The 19593-nt window shown below is 41.7% G+C and overlaps 1 protein-coding gene across 6 annotated transcripts in view; it reads left to right on the top strand.

Annotated features, from left to right (window-relative positions):
- Positions 1-5981, top strand: part of tradd (tnfrsf1a-associated via death domain) — a 33900-nt gene extending 27919 nt beyond the window's left edge. For all 6 annotated transcript variants that reach the window (XM_048546605.2, XM_048546603.2, XM_048546600.2 and 3 more), the window contains 2 exons: positions 884-1124; positions 4016-5981. In XM_048546605.2, coding sequence (XP_048402562.1) covers positions 884-1124; positions 4016-4311 — 537 coding nt within the window. In that variant the 3' untranslated portion in view covers positions 4312-5981. The remainder of the gene's footprint in view (positions 1-883; positions 1125-4015) is intronic.
- Positions 5982-19593: the final 13612 nt, after the last annotated feature.

Here is a 19593-nt window from a genome sequence, read left to right as displayed (position 1 = left end):
GTGAGACCGTTTTTATTCTGATTTTGCTTCTGGTTTACTTTCCAATTATTTTAAATCCATGATTTCTGCTGATCAGAGGCTACCAAAGGAAGCGGTCTTACCTCTGATCCATCAAAACCGGTCATAATTTTCAATATTTTTATTGTGCCTTCTCTTAAACCTGCTCTGATCTAAGGAGAGCGATGCCAATTACCTGGAATTTCTGTTTTACGTGATTGAAGCCCATCATCTCTGATGAGGTCCTCACCAGTCATCTTTATGCGCCACCCAGGCCTTGTCATGCTCGCTAAGTTGTGATGCTCAGAATTCTATGGAATACTTGAGCTGAGGCACAGCACTAAATTTATAAAGGTTTACCCTGATTCCCTTGTTTTTGCGTTCAATTTACCTACTTACCATAAATCTTATCTGGATGGAAATGATGATGCATCTGTCAGTTGGAGCTGGGTGTTGACAGTCTTTCCTCAAAGTCAGAAAATCCCATACTGGAGATACATGCGCAAAACCTGGGCTGACACTCCAGTGAAATGAATTCTACATTTTCAGAGATGCCGTCTCTCAGAGGAGCCTTTCAGCAGGATGTAACTGACCCATTGGTACTCTTTTGAAAATTGCAAGGTATCTCTCTTCACTATTTATTCCTCAATCAACAATATTAATATGGGATATCTTTATCCCCTTGCAATATGTGACACCTTGTTAAATGCAGATTATTGAAACATTTCAGTTGGGTGACAGTCAGTGGCTGTTCGCATTGCTTAATTAATTTGAACCTTTTAAATTTTAATTCTGTCCCTCGAGCGCACAGTCATGCCAATTTTGTGTATCTTGGACAGCTGCAATGGAAATGTTAATTCTAATTTCTAAAAAATTTATATTTCAGCCCAATCACCTCCGCGATGATGAAATTTCCAGACTGGAAGAAGACATCAGGCGAATGGTCCTTGAATACAGTTCAAACTGCCAGAGCTCCGAGACACACTGCAGTGTTAATTCAAAAACCCCAACAGCGGTCTCAACCCTTTCACCAATCTCACTACCTTCATCCTCGCCATCTTCAATCGAAGCAAATGGAAGCCTGCTGTGCTCAACTGATCGTTTTGAATTTCAAGGTGTTTTATTTGGTGAGTGTTGAGCTCCAGCTCTGCAGTTACTGAAACTACCTACAAGGGAATGAACAGCCACGGCTATGATTCTATGATTGGTTAGTTTGGCACACGACGATGATGCATTGGATTGTTTTCGTGCTATTTTCTTTCTGGTGCCCTCTCCTTCAGTCTTGGTTATAGTTCAACGTGTGCATGTTAGTCCAAATTAGCTACTCTTGATGTATGAGCTCTGGAGCGCATCCTTGGTGTTTGAAGTCCTGACCCACATCTGATGTCCAGACACGAGCACTTTCATGTGTAGTGATGTGAATGAGAAAAAGAGCTGCTGCTCTGGCTGTATATTTTAAATTAGCTTTGATTTTTGGAAGCACTTTTGTAACTATGCTCGCAAGTATTTTCTTTCATAGCTGCTAAATTCATTAAACTAACAAAGTTAGCTAGTCTTCAATGGATGTTATCAAATTTTCAGCAAACATCCAGAATGTAGTAAATATTTATGATGATGCATGGAGTGCTAATGAATATTTGCTCCTTTCAATGCTGGCACATTGTGGCTACAGTGCGTACCATCTGTTAAATGCACTGCAGTAATTCAACAAGAGTTCTTCGTCAAATCTTTCAAACCTGTCACCTCTATGGTCTCACACATTAAGGATAGCAGGTGCATGGACAAAGCACCATCTCCAAGCTCTCCTTCAAGTTGGTGGCCATCCGTTGCTGTTCCTTCATCACATTCAAAAGCCTAACTGCACTTTGGATGTGCTTTCACTCCACAGGCTTCAAGAAAGCAGCTCACTATCAACCCCATGAGAATATTAAGAATTGGGCAATAAATACTGGCCTTGCAAGAAAAACCCTCATTCTGTGAGCAGAGTCAAGAGGAAAACGAATCAACTCAAGTTATTTTCCTCCTTTTTAAGTCAGTCTGTCCTGTGCCTTGTAGCACGGTGAAGGCAACAGGCATGGGATACGAGCGACTTTCATGGTGGTTATGAACGCTGCTTTGAGCCTACGATAGGAGTACAAGAAACGGAATTAATTTAGTTATTTATTGCTCTGTCTTTGACCTCTCCTTGCATGTTTCTGAGATTAAAAGTTAAACGCACAATCGTCTGCTGCCATTCAGTGAGATTCATAAGCTGTCTCCTATGAACCAAAACCTCTAGCTTTACAGATTTCATATTTGTAATAGTGTACTCTAGAGAGTACCTTTCTCATTGCAACACTGAGTCTGGTATAGCTGTCTTACCACCTTTATTAGTTGGCAAGTAAAATGTAATCTGATCAAAGCACAACAGTTAAAATTAATCCTAGTTTTATTTCCAGTAAATGATACTGGAGCAGCAGTGAGACGTGGAAAGCTACTTGAAATTCTCCACTAAAGATGTATCAGAAACCAGATGAGGTGGATATCTGAGTTCTATAACTGGCCTTTCAACACACTGATCTGTCAGACTGAAAGCCATAACAACTGTCTGAGCAGAAGTGGCAGCGTCACGGTGCTGGTGACTGTTTCTACCCAGGCATCAGAGCTAACACTCGCACAGTATTAAATAGCCATTGCTGTGGAATACACTGTCATATCATTTTTAAGAGTTTCTGTTGAGAACAAAGTTGTTAAATATGTTTTACTCAAACATTTGCATATTTTGAAGCAAATGTAACTTTGTCTTCATGAACGATCTATCTAAATAATTCAATGGCACCTAAGACTGGCAGTCAAGAGTTTTGATACTTCTGTCATTCCGTTCCTTTACAATCCTAGAGTTGTAATACGTAGGTGTTGTCAGGAAGATTGCCATTGGACATTTCATGTTATTGCAACAACCAATAGATGACTTTTTGAATTGGTTGTATTTCCCATTTCTGTGCTGTTATCTGTATTGCATTGAAAGTCAGAAACAGAGGTTTTTTTTTAAAATAGACTATTGTTCCTGTCTCTCTCTCTTTCTTTCTCTGGCCCCATCTTGCTCAAAACTAAATGCTACTATTGGAGTTTCAGTGCTGTTGGAATGAGATCGGGGTCCTCCGAATTAGAAACTTGTGCCTTACTTACTTGGTTTCTGATCCTTTCACAATGACACAGAAAGGCACAGATACAGGCCATTCGGCCCAGACAGTCCATGCCAGCACTTATGCTCTATTCGAGCCGCCAACACTTTCCTTCTAAAACCAAATTTGATCTTCATAACCCTCTATATCCTTCAGCCTTGTGTGCCTCCCAGACTTCTTCTGAATCCATCAATACCATTCACTTCTTTTATCCTGTGGGCGTAAGCTGCACAATCCTTAGGAAAAGAAGCTACTTCTGATTTGATGCATGTTGACAATGTTTTGGGTGGGGTTGCCTGGGCAGGTGTGCTCTGCTTGTCTCTCTTCCCTACAAATAGAATTATTCTCCCTGTCTGCTCTGGCAACACATTTCAATAGCCGAAATACTGCTGTTAGGTCACCTCCCAATTTCTCTTTTCAAGAGAAATATTACCCACCTTGTTCGTTCATTCTTTCCTGTTGGGCCCAATCCTATTACTTTTAAAACAAAAATGAGCTGATCAACATCCACGGTGCTAGTTTCCTTTATTGATTCAGAGCGTTGAAATCCATGTTATCTATTTTACTGTCAAGGAATCCTCCTGATGTAGTGCTTTGCTGCATGATGCAGTTGGTTGTCCAGCTGGTTGGCACATTGTCACCCTCTGGTGTCACTGTTTCTCATTGGGAACAGGGTCAACCCAACCATGCAACTAACCTATCTTACGTGCAATGGAACTGCTTTTTAAAAACAATTAATCTGTTAATTTGGGACAGCTTAGCCCACTGAGGTGGATTGAATTTGAATCACCCAGCTCCATTATATGGGTTTCTTCGAAAAACAAACCAATGTTTTGTTCTCTTTTTCACCCCAGATGACCGTGTTTTGACTTCGGAAGATCATTACACCTTTGCCAAAACTGTGGGTAGGAAATGGAAGGAGGTCGGCCGCTTGTTAAAGAAAACCTGCCGAGGTCTTCGGGATCCTACCATCGATAATATCGCTTTTGAGTATGAACGGGAAGGATTGTATGAACAAGCATATCAACTGCTGCTCAAGTTTATGCAATGTGAAGGGAAGAAAGCAACAATGAGTCGGCTGGTCAAAGTTTTGGAGGAAAGTGAACTGGTTGGAGTCGCTGAGCAGTTGCTGGACACCTCAAGTAATTAAGGAGGAAATGTGTGCGACCCAAAGGAAGTTGAAATATTTTATGGTGAGATGTAAAACTGAGGGGAAATTGTGGGAACGTAAAGACTTTTATTACTTGTATTAAATTTAATCATTCTGCCTGAGGTAGGTCTTGTCTTGGAAGCTGTCCACTTGCTTCAGAATTCAAAGGAACTTATTTTTTTAAATAATAACTGAATCTAGTTCTGACTGCTTATGCATATTTTAATACATGTTATATAATATTTTCCATATTGATTTCACGCCAAGATCTGTATTAATTATGAGATAGACACAAATATTTCTTTAACTAATCAATGTCTTCAGAAATGCTAATTTTGATTCTTTTTAACCCACATCATTCTGGACTAATTCCAGATCTCCAATGTGAACTTCCCAATGATTTCATTTTATCTCGGCAGGAACGAAATTTGCTTTTGTTTGTTCTGAATTTGCCTTAAATTAGATGGTCCCCTTTCGACATGTTAACACAAACACATTAGATGAAAGTCTCTCTGCCATCTGGCAATGTAGAATGAGTTTGAGGAATTCCTTCCCTTTCCAGGTTAACCGAGGCATGCAGCAAAAGCATGTTGCAGATTCTGCATCAGGTAGTCTCATCTTTCTCTCTGCCTCTGCTCGCCGACCTGTCTCTCTGACAGACCAAGGAATGATGTGGAATAATCTGCTAGGATTGGATGCGAAGTGCATTGTTGGGTGTAAGTAATTGTTTTGCAGCTTTTCCTCTGCAGTAGCTCTCCTGGGAGAGTTAGATGTTGATGTGGGGCAATTGAAGAGTCCCATTCCTCTCTTGGTGCGCAAATGCCATATCTTTTCTAAGATAACACGAGGACATTAGGATTGAGGTATCTTTCTCTCTCCTCCCTCTGCATTAGAGCCCATGTTTGAAACCTCTAAATTGTGAACTCTAGAAGCACCCTTGTCCTTAAACAGGCTGGGCTTTCCTCATGGATGTAGATTGGATGGAATAGCTTGCAGTCTTGAATGTATAATTTAGATGCAGCATCCCTGTGAGACATGTACGGTAACAGCCATTGGGTCGTTCCTAGAAAGAAGCCAGGAGTCTGCAAGCTGGCTGCCTGCAGTATGTTCCTTAGCAGAATATGAAGAAATTGTGGGTGAGACCAGTGCCCATTCACTGTCAAAATTCAGTGAGTGAAACGTGGAATGAAATGGCTAAAAAATAATTAAATTTCCTTGGGTAATTGACATACTTCACCACCGTAAATCAGTGACTTCGATCATCGACAAAGAGTAGGAAACATCCAAACTCTCACTTTTTGATGCTTGTGTGTCTGGATGGGGAGACCTGCTCAACACTAAACATCACCCAACTAATGATTCTTGAAGAATTTTGGCCCCTATTCTTTCAATACTTCAATGCAGGATGGTAATGGTCACTTTATAATTAGAAGTATTGATTCCAGTGGCAGTTACATTTGTTTTATTGTGCTACTGTGAGAGAGCTCCAGAAGCTCTTTTTTTTTATATAAATGAGTGGTAAAACATTTGCCAGAATATTGACACAGGAAGCTAAATCCTAGTCTGTAATCCAGATGTGTTTCTATTCAGTGATAATGGGAACTGCAGATGCTGGAGAATCCAAGATAATAAAATGTGAGGCTGGATGAACACAGCAGGCCAAGCAGCATCTCAGGAGCACAAAAGCTGACGTTTCGGGCCTAGACCCTTCATCAGAGAGGGGGATGGGGTGAGGGCTCTGGAATAAATAGGGAGAGAGGGGGAGGCGGACTGAAGATGGAGAGAAAAGAAGATAGGTGGAGAGAGTATAGGTGGGGAGGTAGGGAGGGGATAGGTCAGTCCAGGGAAGATGGACAGGTCAAGGAGGTGGGATGAGGTTAGTGGGTAGGAGATGGGGGTGCGGCTTGGGGTGGGAGAAAGGGATGGGTGAGAGGAAGAACAGGTTAGGGAGGCAGAGACAAGTTGGACTGGTTTGGGGATGCAGTGGGTGGAGGGGAAGAGCTGGGCTGGTTGTGTGGTGCAGTGGGGGGAGGGGACGAACTGGGCTGGTTTAGGGATGCGGTGGGGGAAGGGGAGATTTTGAAGCTCGAGAAGTCCACATTGATACCATTAGGCTGCAGGGTTCCCAAGCGGAATATGAGTTGCTGTTCCTACAACCTTCGGGTGGCATCATTGTGGCACTGCAGGAGGCCCATGATGGACATGTCATCTAAAGGAGTGGAAATGGTTTGTGACTGGGAGGTGCAGTTGTTTGTTGCGAACCGAGCTGAGGTGTTCTGCAAAGCGGTCCCCAAGCCTCCGCTTGGTTTCCCCAATGTAGAGGAAGCCACACCGGGTACAGTCGATGCAGTATACCACATTGGCAGATGTGCAGGTGAACCTCTGCTTAATGTGGAATGTCATCTTGGGGCCTGGGATAGGAGTGAGGGAGGAGGTGTGGGGGCAAGTGTAGCATTTCCTGCGGTTGCAGGGGAAGGTGCCGGGTGTGGTGGGGTTGGAGGGCAGTGTGGAGCGAACAAGGGAGTCCTGTCTCTGCCTCCCTAACCTGTTCTTCCTCTCACCCATCCCTTCCTCCCACCCCAAGCCGCACCTCCATCTCCTACCTACTAACCCCATCCCACCTCCTTGACCTGTCCGGCTTCCCTGGACTGATCTATCCCCTCCCTACCTCCCCACCTATACTCTCCTCTCCACCTATCTTCTTTTCTCTCCATCTTCAGTCCGCCTCCCCCTCTCTCCCTATTTATTCCAGAACCCTCACCCCATCCCCCTCTCTGATGAAGGGTCTAGGCCCAAAACGTCAGCTTTTGTGCTCCTGAGATGCTGCTGGGCCTGCTGTGTTCATCCAGCCTCACATTTTATTATCCTGTTTCTATTCCTTCGTGTGTGCAAGAGTCTCCGGTCTAGCGGGCTCCAGAACAATATGCTCATACTTTGCATGATAGTAAAACCCAGGAGGTACACAAAACCAATCTACTCTGACTTCTCTCTTGGGAAGTAACTTTCCTCTGCTGTCCATTTCTGGTCTGAAACTGCCTGAGGATCTGTGTTAGTAGACTTGTTGGTGAGTCAGGAAGTTGTTGGTTTGGGACCTACTCCAGAGAGAGGAAGAGAGAAACGCACAATGCAGGCTGACACTTCAGCATAAGACTGAAGAAGTGCTACACTGTGTAAGCTACCTCCTTCCATCTGAGATCATAGAATCATGGAATCCCTACAGTGCAGAAGGAGGCCATTTGGCCCATTAAGTCTGTACTGACCCTGTAAAGAACATCCGGACCCTACTATAATCCCGTAACACCCCATTTCCCATGGCTAATGCATCTAACATGTAAACCCCTGGACACTACAGGGTAATTCAGCATCACCAGTCTACCTAATAGTGCACTTTGGTCCACTTCAATGGATTTTAAGTACTTTAGGACATCCCAAGGTTGTGAACGGTGCAATCGAAAGCACGTAATTTCTTCCTTTGGACATAGAATGTTATATCAGTTTGTTGCCTGTGTCTTTGAGATATATTTTTAAAAAAGACAGCCAATACTGCACACCAAACTCTCCTTTACTCTGAAATGAAAGCTGTTTGTGTTCTAACCTCTTCAATGACATCTAGAATCTGCATCAAACATTCATTATACATCGACGAAAAGTAAAGCTGTCTGTGCTTCAACACTGTCTTGACCCCAAGTAAATTAGGATTCTATGCAACATCAAAGTGACACATTCTAGCTTCAGGCATCCCATGGCATTTCTTGCTGAGTTTGTCAACTTGGTGCCAGTTTTAAGCATTGAGCCTGAACTGTTGCTGTCCAAACTTAATTTGCAATGATCCCAAAATGACACAGCAAGAAAGTAGATCGTCAGTGTGGGTCGGGCCTGAATCCAGATCCCAAAGGGGAAAGGCCAGTGGCCCGTTTTCTTAAACCATTCAACCTACAACTGTTTAAAGACACATGCCTAAGAAATTGATGATAACAAAGTGTGAGGCTGGACGAACGCAGCAGGCCAAGCAGCATCTCCGGAGCACAAAAGCTGACGTTTCGGGCCTAGACCCTTCATCAGAGAGGGGGATGGGGAGAGGGTTCTGGAATGAATAGGGAGAGAGGGGGAGGCGGACAGAAGATGGATAGAGGAGAAGGTAGGTTTATCTCTGATGCCTAAGAAATTGGATGACTTAGTTGGAAATCTCAATTTTTTTTTCTTTTCAGTTAATTGCATGAGCTGCCCCATGTTTGAGCTGTATGTCTTTTATAGCCACCTGCTCCTATTCAAACTGCACTGATTTCTAATGGTCTATCTCCTACTGGTATTGTCAGTATTTAAAATGTTCATTTGAAGCTTCATCTCCAAAGTCAAGTTAATATTAGTTTTGGTATGTATTTTGTCAGTTGGTTTGTCTAATGGTGAAATGACATCTGGAAGGCAAATACATCATCCAGTGTGTTTTTGACTGGAGAAACCCATGCAGTATTCAGAAAATGCCTCAAACATACAAACCCCTGTGTGTGGCTGCACATGCCTGTTCGTTTTTTGCTTCTTCCTGCCCTCCTTTAAAAACTTAAAGAACAATGTCTCCAGTACTACGTATCTCTCAGTGCTGAATCAACTGTGCAATTACAAATGTTCATTTATACGTAACCAAATAAATTTTCATTTATCAAATTCAAATTGGAGCAATTTTGTTTTGGCATTTGACCGTTAAAACGTTGTGGTCTAACACAGAGGACCTGTGTTCAAAGTTTTATGCCTGTAATCTGTCTAACACATTCTTGACTCTCCCTGTCAATATGATTTAACTTGAAAACAATGTCAAGGATCTGCAGATTTGTGATGTCACCGATGGTGGTCGTCTCCTCCAACAATAAACTCCAGGATCTCTGTCTATTCTTCTGTCCACTTAATTCTCATTGTGTCAGGTATGGATAAGTTGTACTCTGACCCTTGAGCCAAAAGGTTCTAGATTCAAGTCCCTCTCCGCAGTTTAAGCATAAAAGCCAAGGTTGACACTCCACTGCAGTGTTGACGGAATGCTATACAGTTGGAGATGCCACTTCCAGATAAGACCTTAAATTGAGGCCCTGTCTGCTGTTTTGGTATAGCCAAGAGATCTTATGGCACTATTGTGAAAAACAACATGGTAGATCTTCCTCATGCTAGCCAATATGTATCACTTAGATAACATAACAATAACATACTATCGTGCTGTAAGTGAAAGCTTGCTCTTTATAATGTAGTTTCCACAGTTCCTACAGTATATTAGTGATTACTCTTAAAGTGCTTCACTGGGCTTTAAAACTCAGTTGCTGTGAGGATGCTATATAAATGGAACTTTTCCTTTTCCTAAAGTGTGTGGTATTAGACTGCCCTTTTGCAAGGCAACTGGACTGCACCTTGTTCTAAGTGCTAAACATAGCCAGAAGGGATTTGAAAAATAATGGAGTACTTGGAAACAGTTACTATAAAAGAATTGGAGTAAGTTTTTACACACAAAGGGTAAAATAAAGAACAAAGATGAGGATTAAAGCAAACCTTTAATGAGATTAAAAGGAGCCAGATTTGGACAATGTGAAAGGAGACATTGGCAAATTAAGCCAGATTGAGTCAGGGGACATATTTAATCATTGACTTGAGAGGGTGCAGAAGGCAAATGAGGAGTATATTCAAATGGGGTCTCCTTGATGAATAGTGAGATTAACTTAAATGTGAAACCTGAAGTGTTTATAAAGCAGAGCATTAAAATGAAAGCCAAGACAATCTAAGAAAAGTAAGTAAAGGCTGAGAGTGTAAATTAGGCAAAATGTTCACCACATTAGCTGGTAAGAAAAACTTTACAGTTTGCAGCATCACTATTAAGAAAAGACAAGCTTGAAGTGGAAAGTGAGGAAATGAAAGGGATAATGAGCAAATTCTTCTCTTGTTTGTAATTTTCTTACAGGGTGACAATCCTAATGAAATAAAATAAGGAATACTTTGACTCTGGTTGGTGTCCTGGTGACCATTACTCTTCCTGGTATGCATTCCCACCAACAAAATGCAGAGGCAAAGGCATTGGGAAACACCCAAGTTTAGTCTCCGACAAGTTCTTTTAGAAATACAGGACAAAAAACAAACTTTTAGGAATGCAGGGAGTCTGCTGCCTGATCAGTGACACGCACAATCAATACACGAGAACCTTGTTACTTAAACATGACAGCTAACTCGGTAAATTTGCTTCTCCTTCAAGCAATGCGTCTTCACAGACATCACTACTTTGAATGTGTTATTCCAATAAGAATGATAGGAAAGAAATTTCCTGTGCATTATCACACTTGTAAATGGTCCAGAATGCTTCAATTACAGTTAATTATTTCAAGTTGCTCCAACAATTTTTTTTCCACATCAGGGTTTCATAATGAGATGAATGACCAGCCCATTGTTTTTGTGATGTTAATTGAGAAGAGAATATTGACTGCACATACTGACTCAAATACCAGGAGGATTTCCAGAATTTTTAATCATTAGTGCTGTTGGATTAGCAACATCCAACTGAATCACTGGAAAAGGTTGACCCCCAACTTTATTATTAGCATTGTCCCTGATAAGTCAGCAGGACCTAATATATATCTAGTTGCAATTCTATCATTGAATATTCATTGAAGACAGCTGTGGAATGCCATGGTCTTGTCACTGACTTAAATCACTGCTGATATGCTACAGCTACTGAATAAAAGCAGAGACCCCTTTGTGATTACCGATTGAGAGGTTTGTTAGCACTGACAGGCACAGACAAAATGTGAGTGCTGAACCTGCTGTAAATCAGCTAATTGCTAGAGCCATTAGTTGACTATGCTTCAAGTATTTATCTACTTTTTCTTCAACTAAGCAATATTCTTTTTCTTCACTACTACCTGTAACAAAGCATTCCATGCATATCTCCCGCTTTGCTGTCAATCACAACTTTAAATTGAGGATACCTGATTACTGACCAAAGGGCCAAGCAGCATCTCTGGAGCACAAAAGCTGACGTTTCGGGCCTAGACCCTTCATCAGAGAGCCTCTCTGATGAAGGGTCTAGGCCCGAAGCGTCAGCTTTTGTGCTCCTGAGATGCTGCTTGGCCTGCTGTGTTCATCCAGCCTCACATTTTATTATCTTGGAATTCTCCAGCATCTGCAGTTCCCATTATCTCTATCTACTGACCAAAGGGAATAGTTTTTCCAGGTTAACAGTGTGTAGCTGGATGAACACAGCAGGCCAAGCAGCATCTCAGGAGCACAAAAGCTGACGTTTCGGACCTAGACCCGAAACATCAGCTTTTGTGCTCCTGAGATGCTGCTTGGCCTGCTGTGTTCATCCAGCTACACACTGTTATCTTGGATTCTCCAGCATCTGCAGTTCCCATTATCTCTGATCATAGTTTTTCCAGGTTGCTGTTTCAAAAACCTTCCTAATGTTAAATACTGCAACTAAATCTCTACTTAGCCTTTGCTATTCCAATGAAAATAACTTTACAGTATCCAAGGTGAGAGGTGCAGAATGAGGAAAGGGATCTTTCTTTCAAATGACGTTTTTATTCTTTCACTACACATCAACTTTCAGTGCCTAAGGGTCTGGAGACAAGATGTGGGATTTCAAATGAGGGCTTTGCTTTGTTCAGATTAGAGTGTACTGCTGCAGCCTGGTAGGTAGAAACAAGACAACACTTTCTGTGTAAGATTGTAAAGGTCGTTCACAGGATATCACTGACAAGGTCTACATTTATTGTTCACTTCCAGTTGCCCTTGAGACAATATTGAGTATCTTGTTAGGCTGCTTTAGTGGACAGCTAAAAGTTAACTGCATTGCTGTGGGTCTAGAATCGCATGCAGGTCAGATTGGGTAAGAATTCCAAATGTTTTTAGTGAACAAAGTGGGATTTTTCAGCAAATTTAGCTTCATGGTCACCTAGCTATTTTAAGATTATATCCCAGAGTTATTTAAGTAACTGAATTTATAATCAGTAGGTGTTGAATTTATGACTCTAAATCATTAGACTAATCCTCTCGTAACATCGCATTGTTAGTCTGCATTTTTATTGTGGAGTTGTCCCAGAACCATGACAGTTAAATTGCATTGTGCACATGATGTATTTTAAGAAATTTGGAAGACATTACCAAGTAGGGAAACCTGTAAAATTCATTTGATTACAGATAGTAATTTATCAGTTATCTTGTGATTTCTCCCAAATGTAAAGAATTGAAACTACACTGGAAATTGAAGGTGAGGTGAGGTGAGCTTCGCACATGCCACATTGTCAGTCAGCCCATACTTCAAGATTTCTGTAACACCAGCGAAGATGCTGATCCTAAATATCGTTTGAGTGGTGGTAGTGATAATCCGGTAGCTTATCAAGTGTATTGCAAAATATGGATCATTTGGTTATCTTTTTTTCCCTACTTCTGCCTCTGAGGATGACTGCACTATTTGGTTTGAGTCTGGATTTCAAGATAGTTAATGTGTGATATGTGACTTTGTGGTATTCCAAATCTCCTCTCTTGTTTTCCTTTGTCTTTTTTATCCTTTCAAAATGACCGTTTCTGTTGTCAGCAATATGTTCAGAATCCTATCTCACTAGGTAATAACTGTCTAGCTGGCTGGTACAAGGATTGAAAGCAGGACAATTTCTTCTGCAATTATTCATTATCAGATTTGAGAATGTGTTTTCTGGGACTGTAATTGAAAAGAGCTGGATGTCTCGTCCTTATAATACCTGACCAAGGATTGATCTCTTTCCCATAGGCTCTCCTCTTTCACCATCTGGATATCAGAAAATCGTGCATGTTTGCAACACTTCCACAGAATTATTATCCAGAACTGAATCTCGGCAGTCTCCTAACTGGGCTTGCCTGTTTCTCTCATCCCTCCAATATCTCAATCTCAGCATTGTACATTCCTTACTCTCCTGTCTCGTCCATCCCTTTTTATTGAAACCTTCTCACCAGAGTCCATCAGCTTTGTCTGACCTTGGCTAACTTGCTGAGCTACCTACAGCATGGTAACTCTATTCAGAATCTGCAACTCCATTTCAAACATGGTGACATGACAAGGGACTGTCATGTTTACTTTAAATTACACCTCCAATGAGATGGGTAGTTGGATTTGTGCTGCTGGTGTTCAATAACATGCATTCTATAGTAAAACAGTATAGGTAGCATGTAAGTAAAGGAACTTTAGTATTAAAATCAGGGACAGAGAGATCCTTGGAAAAGATAGATGGGCTCTGACGCGTAGAAACCATTTTCTTGACACCTTTTGACATTGTACAGGCAATGTGAAACCTCACACTGGGAATCACGTCATTAGTACTACTTGATTTATCTTGTCTGCTTCCATTCTCTCCAAAGCGATAGGGACTCGGCATAATATGGTAAAAGAACCAGGAGAGAGATTTTGCTATGTAGAGTTTCGGGAGGGTGAGACTAGGTTGGATAGCCTCCACTTCAGCACTAGGAATATTATAGGTCAGAAAGATGAGTTAAATGCATGTTTGACATGGAAATATGATACTGTTGCCATCATGGAGACATGGTAGAGGAAGGCACAGGACTGGTAACTCAACATTTCGTATATTCAATCTTCAAACAAAACAGGCATGACCGAGGTGAAGGTGTTTGTATTACAAATTAAGGAGCCAGTCATGGCTGTAAAGATGGGCAATATCTTGGAAGGGTTTTCAAATGAGGCGAAGTATTGGAAAAAAAGAATGGGCGGTCACATTGCCGGGACTATTGTAGAATCCCACACATTCGGTGGACAATAAAATTCATTTGAGGTATGTAAAAACAATAATAGGGTAATTGTGTTAGGAGTTTTTAACTTGCCCAACATTAATTGGGCTAGTCATTCTGTAGGGGGTTTAGAGCAGGCAGATTCCGTGAAATGTATTCAGGAGAGTTTTATATATAAATATGTAGAAGGTTCGACAAAGGATGCCATTAGTGTTGGACCTAATTCTGGGATTGAGACTGGGCATGTGTTTGAGGTGGCAGTGGGGGAGTGTTTTAGTGATAGTGAGCACAATACAGTGCACTTTAAGCTTGTTGTGGTAAAGGAGAAAGATGACCTGGCAAAACAGGCTTTGGATTGGGGGAAGGCACATTTGATTCAAAATCGGGCAGGATCTGGCCTGAGTAGAATGGGATCAGCTACTTGAGGGGAAGAGAACAGTGAAGAAAAGTTCAAAAAGGTAACAGAAAGACTACACACTTAACACGTTTGCTTTAGACATATAGGAGCAATACGCCCAGAGAACTCTGGAGGTCCAGAAATATTCAGGGCTGAATAAGAAATGCTGTAAGGAGCAAGGTGAGCAACTCATTTGAGGCCCAAGTGGAGTATACTAAGTGCTGGGGTGGGTGGAATCTTAAGAAAGCAACAAGGGAAAAAAAAGGGTGTATGAAAAGCATCTGGTGGGTAAAATTGGAAGAAACCCAAGATATTCGATAAGCATATTGAAGTGAAGAATAGACCCCCATTAGTGAGCAAGGGGCATTCTGTGTGTAGAGACAGAGGGCTTTGGTGGGGAATTAAATGAAAACTTCACCTTCCATCTTCACTTGGATGAAGGAGGATGCAGGTACAGAAATGGGAAAAGGAGACTGTGGGGTTATCGAACAGATGGGGGAAGTTGGTGTCTATTGGAGATTTTTGCAGAGTTAAAAGTGGGTACATCTCCAGGTCCAGATGAGTTGTATCACAGATTGCTGTGGGAGGCAAACAGGAGGACATTACAGGGGCTCTGACCCAAATTTTGAATTCCTCTCTGGCCACAGTCAAGATGCCAGAGGACTAGAGGACAGCTAATGTTCCACTTTTCAAGAAGGGTGGTCAGGAAAACCAGGGAATTACAGATCACGAGTCTCATCAATGGTAAGGGACACCATTAGAGAAAATTCTAAAGGAAGTAATTAATCTGCACTCGGAGAGGCAAGGTTTGATCACAACTAGTCAGCATGACTTTGTCAGAAGGAGGCCATGCTTGTTTTGGACCAGACAAAACCCCCTCAAAATATATTAGGAAGATAGTCTCAACCCTATTATTTTCTTATTTTAAAGGTAAGTGTAAAGCATGTGTTCCAGATGCAATTTGATTGGTCAGGCTATTGATTTTAAGCGAAACAAACTTTATATAACTTCCAACATACTAACATCCCATAAACATAGCCTTGGCAAAAGCAAATTCAGTAAAATAGATTATCTCACATGCAATTCTAGCAGCAGGAAGAAATCCCCAGCTTTTAGCCATAACCAGAGAGAGGAATAAAAGCTTCCACATACAGCTCCAAGATCCCAGCGACCACTGCTACTGAAAACTAAAACTTAAAAATTCTGTTTCTGTGGGTGCCCGATTCTACCCATTCAGGCTGTTCTATTGTTCCAACTTCCAAAAAAAAGCCAAGGCCTCAAGCTGTTTATTTGTTTTGGAGCTGACTGTTCAGTACCTCTGTCTCAACCTTTGTTCACAAAAAACGGACAAAGTACACCTCTTAAAGCCACAGTTTTGTCACATGCTTAACAAATTTGATTTAAGTCTTCAAAGAAATGATGAGATGTGTTGATGCAGTTAGTGCAAGAGATGAGGTTTGTACTTTAATCAAAGCCTTTGACTGGATCCCAAATGGAAGTTCGATAAAGAAAGTAAAAGCATGTGGGATCGAGGGTATCTTGGGAAGTTGGATCACAAATTGGCTTAGTAGAAGACTGTTTGAGTGTTAGGAGGCTGATGTCCAGTGATGTACTAAAGGAATTGGTTCTTTGTTCATTTTATACATAAATAAGTGCTGTAAGTGAGATGTGGTTGGGGTGGTGCTGGCAGAGGGAGAAATGCGAGGAGGATAAGATTGACTGGGTGGTTAATCATGTGAAAGAAGGTTTTGGGTTACAGGACGGTATAGTAGGATTTGGTTAGGCATAATGGAAGCACTGTGTGGGGTGACCACAATAGGAAGGCTATGATTGCACTGGAGGCTGGAAAAACTTCTTGAAAGCAGAGATGTTGAGGGGAGACCTGACCGAGGTGTATAATATTATCAGGGTGGATAGAAAGCAACCGCTGCACCCAGTTGAAGGAACAAAGGGATTACTTTAGTGTGAAGGGCAAGCGGTTTAGAGAGAATGTTAGGAAAGATGTTTTCACCCAGACAATGCTGGGAATCTGGAATGCACTGCCTGGGAAAGTAGTAGAGGCAGGAAGCCTCACAACCTTGAAAAAGTACTTGGATTAGCATTTGAAATCTCATAACATTCAAGGCTATGGGCCAAGTGCTGGAAAGGGTGATTAATGTAGATATGCTGGGACAGATTCGATAGGCCAAAGGGCCTCTTCTATGCCCTATGACTCCATAATCTATGTCTCAGTGGTTCTTTATACTGTCTTATGGCAGTGGGTGGATGGACAAAAATGAAAGGAGCGAAAACAAGTCAGTGGTGAGGGTTAAAGTAAATAGTCTCCCATCCCCCTGTGGCTGTGCATGGAACTCTTGACAAAATAAAAAAACTACACTGGCACAGGGCAGGGTAGTGACTCAAGGAAGTTCAGGGCCACAGGAAATGATATATCAGAAAGCTTAAGGGCAAAGTGGCAACAGGGAAAGAAGGACAGAACCTCAAAGGAAATGTAAAATAAACTGGAGTGTTCAGGGAAAGGAATATTCACAGCACTAATGAAGTGCTGAGGAGAAATGATGGAACTACAATCCAAAGGAGACCTGTTGGAAATGAGGAAATAGTAATCAATATGAATTTGGAACTTCTGCGCCCTCAGCTTGTGAGGTAATCATGCTTGTTTAGAATTAGAGATTCTTCATGACTACTGGAATAGTTGATTCGTATCTCTGTGTGACTGAGTGGGTACTTGACCTGGCAAGTGGGTGGAGAGCAGTCGGAATGTTTTTGGTGTTTCCAAAAAAAAGATTTCTTAGATTAAACTGCAAAGGCTCTTTTAGATGATCTAAGAAATCTAATGCTTGACCTGAGAATTTGCTTGCTTTTTAAATCCCTGGATGAAATTTCACAAAATAATTCTGTGTTGGATTTGAGTGGAATAATTGATGTTATAAAGGCTGCAGTGATCCCTATAGCTCGAATTATAGCTGGCCTTGGATCAGTTTGTATGTAAGATCAGCTAGGATTAGAATCAGACTTTATTTCGCATGTGCAGAAGTACATGAATACAGTGAAAAGTGTACAATGTCGTCATTCCTCATGCCATCTTAGGTGCAAAGGTACCTCGGTACAAAATATTAGGTATCAAGTAGAAAAATAAAGAACAAAAGTTTATAAGTTAAACACACAAAAGTTAAACCATTAAATGTTTAAAACAAACAGTTGTGGGTAAGAGTGATAATGGGAACTGCAGATGCTGGAGAATCCAAGATAACAAAGTGTGAAGCTGGATGAACACAGCAGGCCAAGCAGCATCTCAGGAGCATAAAAGCTGACGTTTCGGGCCGAGACCCTTCATCAGAGAGGCTCTCCCTGCCAAACAAAATGATTCTTTCCTTCCCCTTTCCAAAAGCTATTGCTGGGATATGATTTTACAGTGGACTGTTGCTGTCCAGGCCCTCCCCTTAATTCTCGTCACAAGGCTCAGTGATGGATTCAGGCAGTTTGTCCAGCTGTGGAGGGCAAGCAAGCCAAGCTTACTCCTGTCAGAAGTGAGTCACCCTGGCTAATTTTCCATTTTATCAGATTCAAGTAAAAGAATTTGCTGTGGTAGAGTGGCTTATGCCACTGTCTCTGAGCCACAAGCTCTCAGTTGAAGTCCCATCCTCAACTTAATGGCATAGCTGATGGTATAATCGGATAAGGCAGCTACCAGAATGGAACCTGGTTTGATAAATCTTTTTGTTTTGTTTAGTTAATGTTTTGCTTACTTAATGGTTATTCACTGAAACATATTTATTTGAGGCAGAAAGCATTTTTAACAGCCGATCATACAATTATTACACAGAAGAATGAAAACAAACCAGTTGCTTTATATATAAACAATGTGAGGCTGTTTGCAAATGATTGCACAATGTTCCGCGTCATTTGCAACTCCTCAGATGCTGAAGCAATCCAAGTTCAAATGCAACAAGATCTGGACAATGTTCAGGCTTAGGCTGACAAGTGACAAGTAACATCCATGCCACACAAATGCCAGGCTATGACAATCTCCAATAAGACAGTCTCTAATCACTGCCCCTTGACATTAAGTGGTGTTACCATCACTGGATTCCCCCAGTATCAACATCCTCGAGGTTACCATTGACCAGAAATTCAACTGGACCCATGATATAAGTACTGTTGCTACAAGATTAGGTCAGAGGTGAGAAATACTGTGGCAAGTAACTCACCTCCTGTCTCTCCAAAGTCAGTCCACTATCGACAAGACAGAAGTCAGGGGTATAATGGAATACTGACTCCTTATCTGGATGGGTGCAGCTCAAATAACACTCAAGAAACTTGACACTATCCAGGGCAAAGCAGCCCATGTGGTTGGTACCATCTCCACAAGCATCCATGCCCTTCAACACAGGCACTGAGTAGCACCAGTGTATGCTATCTACAAGATGTACTGCAGAATTGCACCAAAGATCCTTGGGCAGCACCTTCCAAACCCACAATCACTTTCACTTTCATCTGGAAGGACTAGGGCAGCAGATACCTGGGAACTCCACCACCTGCAAGTACCCCTCTAAGCCACTCGCCATCCTGACTTGGAAATCTACCTCCCTTGCTCCACTTTCACTGGTTCAACATCCAGGAATTCCCTCTCCAGTGGCATTTTGGATCAACCTACAGCCTATGGACTGCAGCGATTCAAGAGGACGGTTTGCCACAACATTCTCAAGGATAACATGGGGCAGGCAATAAAATGTTGGCCAGCCAATGATGTGCACATCTTGACACCGAATTTAAAATTGTGGTTAGAAAGATCCTAACACGTACATTGAATCAAGTTCCAACCAGTTTGTCAACCCTATCTGATACGGAGACTCCAGTCTGGCAAAATTGTTCACTGATCTCAATTTTAATTTAAATTTCTACTTAACCAATTTTCTTCTTGTTTCTCTTCCTTGAAATGTACAAACAATTTTTTTTATTCCTGTAAATCCAATGGCATAAACTTTTCTCAAATCTGATTGGCAAAACTTTTTCGTCCTGGCTGTAACGACCTGAACATTTCTAGCCAAAAGTCCCATTAGCTCGGAAGTTCCACAGAGGTGAAAAATCGACACCACTTTTATAGTGACCGGTTACCCCCCCCAGCTGAACTGAACCCT

The sequence above is a fragment of the Stegostoma tigrinum genome, chromosome 16 (assembly GCF_030684315.1).
Source record: "Stegostoma tigrinum isolate sSteTig4 chromosome 16, sSteTig4.hap1, whole genome shotgun sequence".
In the NCBI taxonomy this organism is placed as follows: Eukaryota; Metazoa; Chordata; class Chondrichthyes; order Orectolobiformes; family Stegostomatidae; genus Stegostoma; species Stegostoma tigrinum.
Note: the sequence above shows the minus strand (reverse complement) of the source record. Positions and strands in the feature narration are given on the sequence as shown.